Source organism: Manis javanica, chromosome 15, assembly GCF_040802235.1.
Source record: "Manis javanica isolate MJ-LG chromosome 15, MJ_LKY, whole genome shotgun sequence".
In the NCBI taxonomy this organism is placed as follows: domain Eukaryota; kingdom Metazoa; phylum Chordata; class Mammalia; order Pholidota; family Manidae; genus Manis; species Manis javanica.
In genome coordinates, this window is record NC_133170.1 from 54,277,421 (window position 1) to 54,290,854 (window position 13,434).

General features: G+C 35.9%; 1 protein-coding gene across 3 annotated transcripts in view; it reads left to right on the forward strand.

Moving 5' to 3' along the window:
- STT3B (STT3 oligosaccharyltransferase complex catalytic subunit B) overlaps positions 1-13,434 on the forward strand; it is a 109,726-nt gene that overhangs the window by 44,702 nt on the left and 51,590 nt on the right. The window contains exons 1-2 of one of the 3 annotated variants that reach the window (XM_073222469.1): positions 12,041-12,147; positions 13,272-13,361. The exons of 1 other annotated variant lie outside the window; for it this stretch is intronic. In XM_073222469.1, coding sequence (XP_073078570.1) covers positions 13,359-13,361 — 3 coding nt within the window. In that variant the 5' untranslated portion in view covers positions 12,041-12,147; positions 13,272-13,358. Of the gene's footprint in view, positions 1-12,038; positions 12,148-13,271; positions 13,362-13,434 lie in introns of those variants that run through there. One more of the 3 variants, XM_037008625.2, reaches the window with a different exon arrangement.

The following is a 13,434-nucleotide window of genomic DNA, read 5'->3' on the forward strand; positions in this document are numbered from 1 at the left end:
TTATCTCACATCATCACAAAAAGAAGGGTGAGTACAGTACAATAAGATGACTTTGAGAGAGAGACCACATTTATATAACTTTGATTACATTATGTTGTTGTGATTGTTCTGTCATTTGTTATTTTTAATCTCTTACTGTGCCTAATTTATAAATTAAACTTTCTCATAAGTGAGTGTGTAGGAAAAAGCATAGTATATATAGAGTTTGGAACATATTCCCCAAAGATACAGGGGGGAACTACTGTATATGGAAAAAAGGAGGAAAGTAAGGTGTGAGGTGACAGTAGGGTTATGTAAGAACTCGAGTATGTGTGACTTTGATTATGTGAAGAAGTAGAGGTTCCTTCCCTTTAATTTTTTTTTTAATACCTGCATACATTCCAAACTGGGAAAGCATTTTTTTTATTTTCATATCATTAATATACAATTACAAGAGCAACATTGTGGTTACTAGATTCCTACCAATATCAAGTCCCCACCACATACCCCATTACAGTCACTGTCCATCAGCGTAGTAAGATGCTATAGAATCACTACTTGTCTTCTCTGTGCTATACTGCTTTTGCTGTGCCCCCCACCCCCCACTACATTATGTGTGCTAATTGTAATGCTCCTTATTCCCCTTCTCCCTCCCTTCCCACCCACCCCCACCCCCTGTCCCTTTCCCTTTGGCAACTGTTAATCCATTCTTGGGTCTTGTGAGTCTCCTGCTGTTTGTTCCTTCAGTCTTTGCTTTGTTCTTATGCTCCACAGATGAGTGAAATCATTTGGTACTTGTCTTTCTCTGCCTGGCTTATTTCACTGAGCATAATACCCTCTAGCTCCATCCATGTTGTTGCAATGGGTAGGATTTGTTTTCTTCTTAATGGCTGAATAATACTCCATTGTGTATATGTACATCTTCTTTATCCATTCATCTACTGATGGACACTTAGGTTGCTTCCATTTCTTGGCTATTGTAAATAGTGCTGCTATAAACATAGGGGTGCACATGTCTTTTTGAAACTGGGCTCCTGCATTCTTAGGGTAAATTTCTAGGAGTGGAATTCTTGGGTCAAATGGTATTTCTATTTTTAGTTTTTTGAGGAACCTCCATACTGCTTTCCACAATGGTTGAACTAGTTAACATTCCCACCAGCAGTGTAGGAGGGTTCCCCTTTCTCCACATCCTCGCCAACATTTGTTCCTATTCTTTTCTATGTTGGCCATTCTAACCGTGTGAGGTGATATCTCATTGTAATTTGGTTTTAATTTGCATTTCCCTGATAATTAGCCATGTGGAGCATCTTTTCATGTGCCTGTTGGCCATCTGAATTTCTTCTTTGGAGTAGGATCTGTTCATATCCTCTGCCCACTTTTTAACAGGGTTATTTGCATTTTGGGTGTTGAGGCGTGTGAGTTCTTTATATATTTTAGACGTTAACCCCTTGTCAGATATGTCATTTACAAATGTATTCTCCCAAACTGTAGGATGCCTTTTTGTTCTGCTGATAGTACCCTTTTCTGTACAGAAGCATTTTAGCATGATGTACTCCCATTTGTTCATTTTTTATTTTGTTTCCCTTGCCTCAGGAGATGCATTCAGGAAAAAGTTGCTCATGTTTATGTGTAAGAGATTTTTGCCTATGTTTTCTTGTAAGAGTTTTATGGTTTCATGAAGGTCTTTGATCCATTTTGAGTTTACTTTTGTGTATGGGTTTAAACAATAATCCAGTTTCATTCTCTTGCATGTAGCTTTCCAGTTTTGCCAACACCAGCTGTTGAAGAGTGTGTCATTTCCCCATTGTATGTCCATAGCTCCTTTATGATATATTAATTGACCATATATGCTTGGGTTTATACCTGGGTTCTCTAGTCTGTTCCATTGGTCTATGAATCTTTTCTTGTGCCAGCACCAAATTGTCTTGATTACTGTGACTTTGTAGTAGAGCTGAAATCAGGGAGCGTAATCCCTCCCTGCTTTATTCTTCCTTCTCAGAATTGCTTCGGGTACTTGAGGTCTTTTGTGGTTCCATAAGAATTTTAGAACTACTTGTTCTAGTTCGTTGAAGAATGCTGTTGGTATTTTGATAGGAATTGCATTGAATCTGTAGGTTACTTTAGGCAGGATGGCCATTTTGACAATGTTGATTCTTCCTCTCCATGAGCGCGGAATGTGTTTCCATTTATTGGTATCTTTAATTTTTCTCATGAGTGTCTCGTATAGGTCTTTCACTTCGTTGGTCAGGTTTATTCCTAAGTATTTTATTCTTTTTGATGCAACTGTGAATGGAATTGTTTTCCTGATTTCTCTTTCTGCTAGTTCATTGTTATTGTATAGGAATGCAACAGATTTCTTTGTATTAATTTTGTATCCTGCAAATTGCTGAATTCAGATATTAGATCTAGTAGTTTTGGAGTGGATTCTTTAGGATTTTTTATATACAATACCATGTCATCTGCACACAGGAACAATTTAACTTCTTCCTTGCCAATCTGGATGCCTTTTATTTCTTTGTGTTGTCTGATTGCCGTGGCTAGGACCTCCAGTACTGTGTTGAATAGAGATGGGAGAATGGGCATCCTTGTCTTGTTCCTGATCTTAAAGGAAAAGCTTTCAGCTTCTCGCTGTTAAGTATAATGTTAACTGTTGGTTTGTCATATATGGCCTTTATTATGTTGAGGTACTTGCCCTCTATACCCATTTTGTTGAGAGTTTTTATCATGAGTGGATGTTGAATTTTGTCAAATGCTTTTTCAGCATCTATGGAGATGATCATGTGGCTTTTGTCCTTCTTTTTGTTGATGTGGTGGATGATATTGATGGATTTTCTAATATTGTACCATCCTTGCATCCCTGGGATGAATCCCACTTGATCGTGATGGATGATCTTTTTGATGTATTTTTGAATTCGGTTTGCTGATATTTTGTTAAGTACTTTTGCATCTATGTTCATTAGGGATGTTGGTCTGTAGATTTCTTTTTTTGTGGTGTATTTGCCTGCTTTTGGTATTAGAGTGATGTTGTTCTCATAGAATGAGTTTGGGAATATTTCCTCCTCTTCTACCTTTTGGAAAACTTTAAGGAGGATGGGTATTAGGTCTTCACTAAATGTTTGATAAAATTCAGCAGTGAAACCATCTGATCCAGGCATTTTGTTCTTAGGTAGTTTTTTGATTACCAATTCAATTTCCTTGCTGGTAATTGGTCTGTTCAGATTTTCTGTTTCTTCCTGGGAGAAACCTTGGAAGGTTGTATTTTTCTAGAAAGTTGTCCATTTCTTCTAGGTTGTCCAGTTGGTTAGCATATAATTTTTCATAGTATTCTCTAATAATTCTTTGTATTTCTATGGTGTCCATAGAGATTTTTCCTTTCTCATTTCTGATTCTGTTGTGTATAGATTCTCTTTTTTTCTTGATAAGTCTAGCTAGGGGGTTATCTATTTTGTTTTGTTTATTTTCTCAAAGAACCTGCTCTTGCTTTCACTGTTGTTTTATTCTTCTCAATTTTATTTATTTATGCTCTAATCTTTATTATGTCCCTCCTTTTACTGACTTTGGGCCTCATTTGTTCTTCCTTTTCTAGTTTCGTTAATTGTGAGTTTAGACTGTTCATTTGGGATTGTTCTTCTTTCCTGGGGTAGGCCTGTATTGCAATATACTTCCCTCTTAGCACAGCCTGTGCTGCGTCCCACAAATTTTGCGGTGTTGAATTATTGTTGTCATTTGTCTCCATATATTGCTTGATCTCTGTTTTTATTTGGTCATTGATCCATTGATTATTTCAAAGCATTTTATTAAGCCGCCATCTGTTTGTGGGCTCTTTCGGTTTTTTTGTGTAATTTATTTCTAGTTTCCTACGTTTGTGGTCTGAGAAGCTGGTTGGTACAGTTTCAATCTTTTTGAATTTACTGAGGCTCTTTTTGTGGCCTAGTATATAATCTATTCTTGAAAATATTCCATGTGCACTTGAGAAGAGTGTGTATCCTTTTGCTTTTGGATGGCGTGTTCTGTAGATGGCCATCAGGTCCATCTGTTCTAATACGTTGTTCAGTGCCTCTGTCGCTTTACTTATTTTCAACCAGATCTGTCCTTTGGAGTGAGTGGTGTGTTGAAGTCTCCTAAAATGAATGCATTGCATTCTGTTTCCCCCTTCAATTCTGTTAGTATTTGTTTCACATATGTAAGTGATCCTGTGTTGGGTACATAGGTATTTATAATAGGTATATCCTCTTGTTGGACTTACCCCTTTATTATTATGTAATGTCCTTCTTTGTTTCTTGTTAGTTTCTTTGTTTTGAAGTCTGTTTTGTCTGAAACAAGTACTGCAACTGCGGCTTTTTTCTCCTTATTAGTTGCATTGAAATACTTCCTTTAATTTTGAGATTTAAGCCTTTGAATAGTTCAACAGAGGGTTGCACTATGAACACATGTGCATTTTGAAAAGGTGTGTATGAGGTTGGCAAAATGGATGTAGGAGAGGAGTTAAGGACTACTGCAGTAATCTAGTTAAAAGATAGTTTGGATTAGAGTACTAGTATCGGATTAGGAAGTGTGGACAAATTTCAGAGATATTTAAGTAAAATGACAACTTGATTATGATTTGTGTATAGGATTTGACAGATGACAGATTCTTAGTTTCTTCAATTTAGGTGGCCAAGAACACTAAAAGCAGTGTATGTATTTGTCTTGGGGGTTGGTAGGAAGGAGTCTGATCATGAATTTAGTTGGATATTGAGTTTGAGGTATCTTTGTTACCTGCACAGGAAAAGAAACATGTAGGCAGAGAGATAACATTGGCAAATTCTAGACATAACTAGTAATTGAAGACCCAGTTGTTAATGACATTTCTTGGGGAGTTAATAAGGTCTTGGGTAGTGGAATGTGCTACAGAAAACAGAGAAAATGGTGAAGATATGTGGTGAAAATCAGGAGGCAGTAATTATAAAAGCCAAAGGGTAAGAGTAATTCAGCAGAGGGAGAGATTCAAGAATTTGGTAAAATAAGAAGTTTAAAGTATTGCATAAAAAACTTTGATTATTAAGTTACAATCTCATCTTTCTTAGTTTTTAAAACAATCTCTTGGAGTCAGCTTAAGTGAAAAACTATGTTTAAATTTAAAACCTTGATTCTTCCTGAAATGCTAGGCTTCCTTCATTAAAATTCTGCTTTCACAAGTTTTGGGAATATTAACTTTTCCTGTTGTGTACTTGATTTCTGATAAAATATGGTACTTTACCTCCTATAGTTTCTGATTGTTGTGAACTCATTTGAGTCCCTCTCAGCTATTTCTGGTTTTTACTGTTAACAGTCAGTCCAAGTGTTGGGACCTTATTTTCAGTGTTAAAACTTCTTGTAGATTCCTTTTAAGCTGAGATTCTACTTTATTCAAGGCACAAAGGTTAAGGGTTTAAAACACCTTTTTATGGGAGGGCTTTCCCTTCTTAAGTTCTGATGCTTTATTGAGATAAAATTAATGTTATATATTTGTAAAGTATATTGCATGATAATTTGATACACATAAGACATTGCAAAAATGATTATCATAATTTAACATGTCCATTACCTCACAATCAAAACGAAAATTATTTTAATTTATTTTTGGTGAGAACTCAAGATCTACTCTTCAGCAAATTTCAAGTATAAACACAGTATTCCTAACTATAATCACTATGCTTAAAACTTAGTGATGGTCTAACTGAAAGTTTACTCTTTGAACTTTAAATTATAGGTTAAATTTAATTTAAATCCTTATAACTTGTTTTAACTGACAGTTTACACTTTGACCTCTCCCAATTTGTCCCATTCTCCATCCCCTGTCAACCTACATTGTACTCTTTTTCTGAGTTAAACTTTTTTTTAAAAGGCCACATATAAACAATAGCATACAATATTTTTCTTTGTCTGGCTTATTCACTTAGCATAATGCCCTCCAATTTCATCCGTGTTATCACAAATAGCAAATGGCAAGATTTTCTTCTGTTTTATGGCCAAATAATACTCCATTTATATATGTATAATAATATATACATATAATGATATATGCATACTACATTTTCCTTATCCATTCATCTGTCAACAAACACTTTGGTTGTTTCCATACCCTGACTATGAATATTGCTGCAGAACATCAGAGTGCAGATATCTCTTCCAGGTACTGATTTCATTTCCTCCAGACATATGCCCAGGAATAGGATTGCTGGATCTTATGGTAGTTCTATTTTAATTTGGGGGGGAACATCTATACTGTTTTCTATAATGGCTGTACCAGTTTACATTCCCACCAGTTGTATTTAAGGGCTCCCTTTCCACATCCTTGACAACATTTGTTACCTCTTGTCTTTTTCATAATAGCCATCCTGACAGGTGAGAGGTGTATCTTACTGTGGTTTTGATTTGCATTTCCCTGGTAATTATTAGTGTTCAGCACCTTTTCCTGTTGGACATTTGTACATCTTTGGGAAAATGTCTATTCAGATCTGTTTTTTTAAATTGGATTATTTGTGTTTTTTGTCTTTTGCTATTGAGTGGGAGAGTTCCTTTTTTAATTTAGATATTCACTCCTTTGTTAGATAAATGGCTTGCAAATATATTCTCTCATTCCGGTTTTCTTTTTCATTTTGTTGGTTTCCTGTGCTGTACAGAAGCTTTTTAGTTTGATATAATCCCACTTGTTTATTTTTGCTTTTGTTGCCTGTGTTTTCAGTGTTATATCCAAAAAAGAAAAGTCATTGCCAAGGCCAATGTCAGGGAATTTTTTCTCTTTATTTTCTTCTAGGAGTTTCATGGTTTCAGCTCTTACATGTAAGTCTATAATCCATTTCAAGTTAATTTTTGTGTATAGTGTAAGATAAGGGCCCAATTTTATTATGTAATATACAATTAATAACACCATTAATTGAAAGACTATCCTTTCTCCACTATTTGTTCTTGTCATCCTTGCCAAAGATTAGTCGATGGTATATGTATGGGTTTATTTCTTAACTCTGTATTCTGCTCCAGGGCTCTCTGTCTATGTCTTTCTCTTTCTCTGTCTGTCTCTTATTTATGCCAATGCCATACTGTTCTGGTTACTAAAGCTGTAGTTTGAAATCAGGAAGTGTAATGCTTCCTGCTTTCTTCTTTCTCAAGATTGTTAGTCTTTTTCAGTTCCATACGAATTTTTGTTTATTTTTTCTATTGAGAAAAATACCATTGGAATTTTTATGAGGGATTGCACTGAAACTATAGATTGCTTGGGGTAGTATGGACATTTTAACAATATTAGTGCTTCATTCCAAGAACATGGGATATCTTTCCATCTGTTTGCATCTTCTTTCATTAGTGTCTTACAGTTTGCAGTATACAAGTTTTTAACCTTTGTTAAATATATTCCTAAATATTTTATTGACTTTTGATATTGTAAATGGGATTGGATTCTTAATTTCTCTTTCAGATAGTTCATATTTAGTGTATAGAAATGCAACAGATTTTTGAATGTTGATTTTGTGTCCTGCAACTTTGTGGAATCCATTTATTTGGTAGAGTCTTTAGGTTTTCTGTATAAGATTGTGTCATCTGCCTAGTTATTCTCAACTTGGATGCCTTTTATTTTTCTTTTCCCATCCCTTCACTTGCAACTTTTGTGTGTTCTTAAAGCTGAACTGAGTTTTTAGGCAGCATATATTTGGATCCTAGTTTTAATATGTTTTTTTTTAATTAATTAATTTACATTTAAAGTAATTATTGATAGGTAAAGACTATTGTCATCTTGTTCATAGTTTTCTGGCTATTTTGTAGTTCCTTTGTTCCATTCTTCATGCTGTCTTCCTTAGTAATTTAATGATTTCCTAGTGGTATTCTTTGATTCTTTTTATCATTGTGTATCTACTGTAGGTTTTGCTTTGTGGCTACCTGTAGGTTTACGTAAAAGAGCTTATCGCCAGAACAGCCATATCAACTTAAAGCTGATAACTTCAATCACATGCAAAATATATCTTTTACATCCACACCATTTTATGTTACAGATGTCACAATTTACATCTTATAGTGTATGTTTTAAATTATTGTAGCTATAGATATTTTTAGTACTTTTGTCTTTCAGCCTTTATACTAGTTAAGTATTTCAGCTTGAAGAACTTCCTTTAGCATTTCTTGTAAGGCAGATTTAGTAGTGATGAATTTAAGATTTTTTTGGTCTGGGAAAGTCTTTTATGAAGGACAGCTTTGCTAGGTAAAGTATTCTTGATTGGCAGTTTTTTTTCCATATCATACCAGGCTGGTATACAAGGTTTTTGCTGAGAAATTCTCTGATAATCTTATATGGGTTCTCATGTCTGAAATAAGTTTCTTTTCTCTTTCTGCCTACAGATTTGTTTCTTAGATTTTTGACAGCTATAATGTCTCTAGGTGAAATCTTACTATGGGTTAAATACGTATGGGGACCTGTATATTTCACATACCTGAATGTCTGTCCATATCTCTTCCTGGATTTGGAAAGCTTTGAGCCATGATTTCTATAAATAAGCTTTCTACCTCCTCTTTTAAGACTCTTATAATGCAAGTCTTGTTTCCCTTGATAATGTCCTATAATTAATGTAGGCTATTTTTCACTTTTTTAAATTTTTTCCCCCATTACCTTGCTAATTTCAAGTAACCGGTCTTCTGGTTCACAGATTTTAGTCTTTCTTTGTTGAAGTCTGCTTTTGATGTTCTCTCCTGCATTTTTCATTTCATTCATTCAGTCACTGTATTTATTAGTTCCATTGTTTCCCTTTGGTTCTTTTTTTATGATTTCTGTCTTTCTACTGAACTTTTCATTTTGATCAGGTTTTGTTGTCTCTCTGGGTTGTCTTTTAACTTGCTCAAATTGCTTAAAACAATAATTTTGAAATTTTTGTCAAGCAATTCATAGATCTATTTCTTTGTGGCCAGTTACTGAAAAATAGTAAAGTTCCTTTGGTGGTACCATGTTTCCTTGATTTTTTTTTTTCAAGTTTCTTGTAGCCTTGCATTGATGTCTGCACATCTAATGGAGTGGTATTGGTCGGGAAGACCACTTGTGGGTATGAAGAGCATGCTGGCTGGATAGGCTGCAGCAGTTTTTGCGCCAGAGAAGAACCAGAGGTGTAGTCTCTGTTGCTCTGACAGCTGAAGTTAGTGTTGTTGGATTCCCCTGAGGAAGGCGCCGCCCCAAATCACTCACCAAAGACGTTTCTTGATGCAACAAGCAAGAGGAATTTATTCAGAAGCCAACTAGCTGGGGTCCACGTCAGCCCGTCGCAGCGGGTCTCAACGAGGACCCCGAGCACACTAAGGCAGAAGGTTTTATAGTATTTTCAAAAGGGGTAAAATTTTCCATAATCACAATACAGAGTTTTTTTCTATAGGCTCATAAATCTTTTGCTGGCGCCACATCCTGGGGTCTGATTAGATGAGATCACCTACGGAATGTCTAGGGTGGTTCTAGTAAGATAAGCTAGGCGTGTATGATTAACTGATTTACGGTTAGCTAACTAAAGGTCACTACAATTGACACAGAAAGGTCACTACAATTGACACAGGCTAACTAACTTGTTTTTCAAGATTCTAATGATTTTGCTTCTTCTGGGTTAGGGGGTGGTATTTAGGCCTTAAGATGGCTGTACTTATGCTAACTTTTGATTCTTCAGATCCTACAGTGTCAGTGAAGATTGCAAGGGTCCTCAATGGCCAAGGCTATAAGTGTCCTTAGGGCTGGTGAGACCTCCTTATCTCTTCTCCCACAGAGGATTGTCATGGCCAAGGGAATCTCTCTTGGCACCAGGTCCAGTTCACAGGCTCCCTCCTAGTGGTGATGGTACTGATGGGTGCCCATGAAGTAGCCATGGAGCCAGGGACTGGAGTATGGGCACTCATGGATTAGCCATGGGGCTAGGGAGGGATCAGAGTGCAGGCACACAAGAAGCAGCGATGGAGCCAGGGTCTGAAGTGCAAGCACTCACAGAGCAGTAATGGCATTGGGATCCAGATCATTTACGGGATTAGAGGGGTATGGCAGCCCTGGTTCTTGGGCAGTGAAAGAGCAGCTCCTTCTTTTTGATGGTGGAGTAGCCCCCAGGGTTTGGGCTTTTGTTCCAGACAGCAATGGCTTTTGGTTACCTAAGTGATAAACACTACAGTTATCCTGGTGGGAAGCAGGCCACTTGGGGTCTGTGCCAGTGAACACTGCAGGGTCCTTCTTTGTGAAGGCTGCAAGGAATCTGTGGCTGTTGTGGGGGCTCTTAAGGTCCTCAATGGAAAAGCCTGTCTAGGTTCTCCACAGAGCAGACTATGGGGACTGCTGTGGCACCCATCATGTGGCTGATACTGATGGCCTCTGCTCTTTGTTCCTGTCTCCAGATGTCTCAGCTAAGCCTTTTTCCCTAATGATCTTTTCTGTGTGGTTATTCTCCAGTTTTTGTGCCACTGTGCTGCTCTGTGGTCTTAACTGTACTCTTGAGCCCTCCAAGGGCTATTTTCCTTAATGGATAGCTGTTAACTGTTGTTTGTTGGGGGAGATGAAGGCTGTTATCTCCTTTTACAACATCTTGCTGATAACAGTCCTCAGAATGTTTTCTATTTTATTCTAATTTGCTTTTCATTGTTGTCCTTTTTATTATTTAGTCTTACTTTGTTTATCTTGACAATCATTTTTGGCACTCAAAAACTTAGTTATTTTATCATAAGTCATTATTTCATAATTATAGTAGCAGTGGCCTCCAAGTGCTTTAGAGAGGTGTTGTTTACTCATTCATCCTGGCTACCTTATGACATAGATACTATTGTTACTCCTCTTTTATAGATGAGGAAATTAGAACACAGAGAACAATAATTTGCTCAGCCAACATGCATGACATATAGGTAGTAAGTGTGGAACTGAGATACTCAAATGCAGCCAGTATTCTAACACCTGCATACTCTTAGCCTCTGTTTTGTTACTATCCCATAGGCTACAGTAGCTTGTCTTAGCCCTCTGAAAAGATTCTTATTTCTGTTTCCAATGGTATTTGTTCTTCCTTTTGTTGATACTGATGCTTAGTTTTCATATTGCCTACTTTTCTCAAATGTTTGATTTTTGGATATGTGCTTATTTTTGTGTTAGTTCAAGTCTGTCTAAAAATACTACAGTGGGTGTGTCTAGTGATTGTGGGAGTGAGAATCATGACTTGCTGCTGAGAAGGGTATGTCAAACTGATGTTGGATGTGAGGATTTCCTGTTCATATCTTTTTGCCCAGCATTGTTCTGAGTTTTGGCTTACTTGTCTACATCCACTTCCTTGCTTGGCACTGGTCAAGGATGGAGATCCACCTGTCTCACTGTTCCTAATGTCATTGCCTGAGGATTCTCTCCTGTCCCTCATAGCTGCTTTATACTACTAAACTTTGAATATCCCTGAAATTGCCTCCTTGCCCCCCATCCCCACCCTTCTGCCCATGGTTTGCAGTTTACTTCTGCTTGCAGTTTGGGCTGTGGTTTCTTCATTTTCCTCAGTGATCTTTAGTCCTTCTTTGATTAAATTTCTCATTCCTTAAGGTCATAGCCTTGTTTTACAGGGCTATTGTAGTTTATTCTCTTCTGGTTTTAGTGTTATTATAATTTATTCTTTATTCCTTCAGAATTTGGGATTGTATAATTGGAGACAATTACGTTGAGTGTGTTCCTTTTGTTTTGATGTTGTCTTCTGCAAGTGGTTCTTAATCTTTTGAGAGTCATTTACTTCTTTGACCATTTGGTGAATTGTGTACTATCATCTTTTCTATCTTTCTTTCTTTTTTTAAATGCATAGCCATCTACCACCTGTAACCTAAGCAGTTGTTTCATAGGCATGGTTTTTTTGTGGGGAAGGTGCTTTGTTTGGGTCATAGTAGAGGTATAAGCCTGTTCTTTGGGAAATTATCTGTTATTCTATTTGAGGGAATTGCTATAAAAGAGATTTTTATGTAGCCATAGAGCTAAATGTAAAAACATTTATATTTAAAATATAATACTAGAAAGATAGAGCTACTTCTTTCTAGTAAGCAAAGTTTTATAACATTTCTTTTTTTCCTGTTTTCTCCAGGTTTAACTATAGATCAACACATCATCTTGCGTCTCATGGGTTCTATGAATTTTTAAATTGGTTTGATGAAAGAGCATGGTATCCACTAGGAAGAATAGTAGGTGGTACTGTAAGTATATTTGCAGTTACTTACATTAATCATAAAATTTTATAGTTATTTCAGTAAATCATAATTGCAAAGGTGACAGGGATTCTTGAAAGCTTTACATAACTAAGTAAATTTTCCATGGCTGATTATCTTGTATTTACCTTACTAAATCTCTTTTCTTGACATTACCCTCTCCCCAGTCCTATTTTCAGGGTATCTCATACTAGCCACTATTTTTGACAAATAGTAAATGCTGGGAAGGGGAATCTCTTATCACAGTGCTTTTAAGTTCAGGTTATTTGTTTGTTTTTGTTTTTGTTCTATAGCAACTTAATTGAAAAAGTACTTGGAAAGAAATAGAAATTTAGAAGAATCAGAAAATTCTAATTTCCCAAGTCCCAAATCTGTCCTCAGTTACTCCCGGTAATTGAGTATTGACCATAGTTCCTGGGGGATTATTATATCCAAAAAATGGCATAGGGGAAAACATTTTTAGAATTTGGAATGTAAGAGTTGAAGAGAAAGTCAAACATAAGACGCCTATTGGGGAAACATAAAGTATAGTCTTGTTTTTTCCCTCATCAGTTTTGTCAGAGGTTTATCAATTTTATTAGATTTCTTAACCCAAAGAAACTTTGACTTTGTTGATTATCTCTATTATATATTTGTCTTCTATTGCACTGATTTCAATTTATTTACTTCTTCCCACTTTTTTGAGTTTATTGGTGTTTTGTTTTGTTTTTATTTCGTGATATACTTTGGTTAATAATTTTCAACTTTCATCATTAATGTATTATTTTAAAGCTGTAAGTTTCCCATTAATCACTATTAGCTATATTGCATAAGCTTTGATATGTGGTATTTTCATTAGTGTTCAAGTCACATTGTATTTGAATTTCCATTATAATTTCCAAATTTGTGGGTTATTTAGAGTTTTAAACATAAGGTAATTTTCTTGTCACCTCTTTTTGCTTTATACTTTAAATATATTGTGGTTATGAAATAAATTCTGTAATTTCAATACTTTGGAATTTATTTGAGACTTGATATGTGGCCCAGGATATAGCCAAATTTTATAGATGTTTCCTCTGTGTTTGGAAAGAATATGTTCTTTGTGGTAGTAAGATGTTGTGTTTCTAATCTAGGCATCTTCTTGTCCTTGCTGTAAATAGAGATAAAGACACAAGAAGAATAGTCATGGTAATCTCCAGGATGAATTAGAAAGGTATTGAATGGTAAGAGATGTGGTAGATGGCTGCACTCCCTGTGGTGCTAATCCTGTCAAATACCTTATTGTATTAATATTTG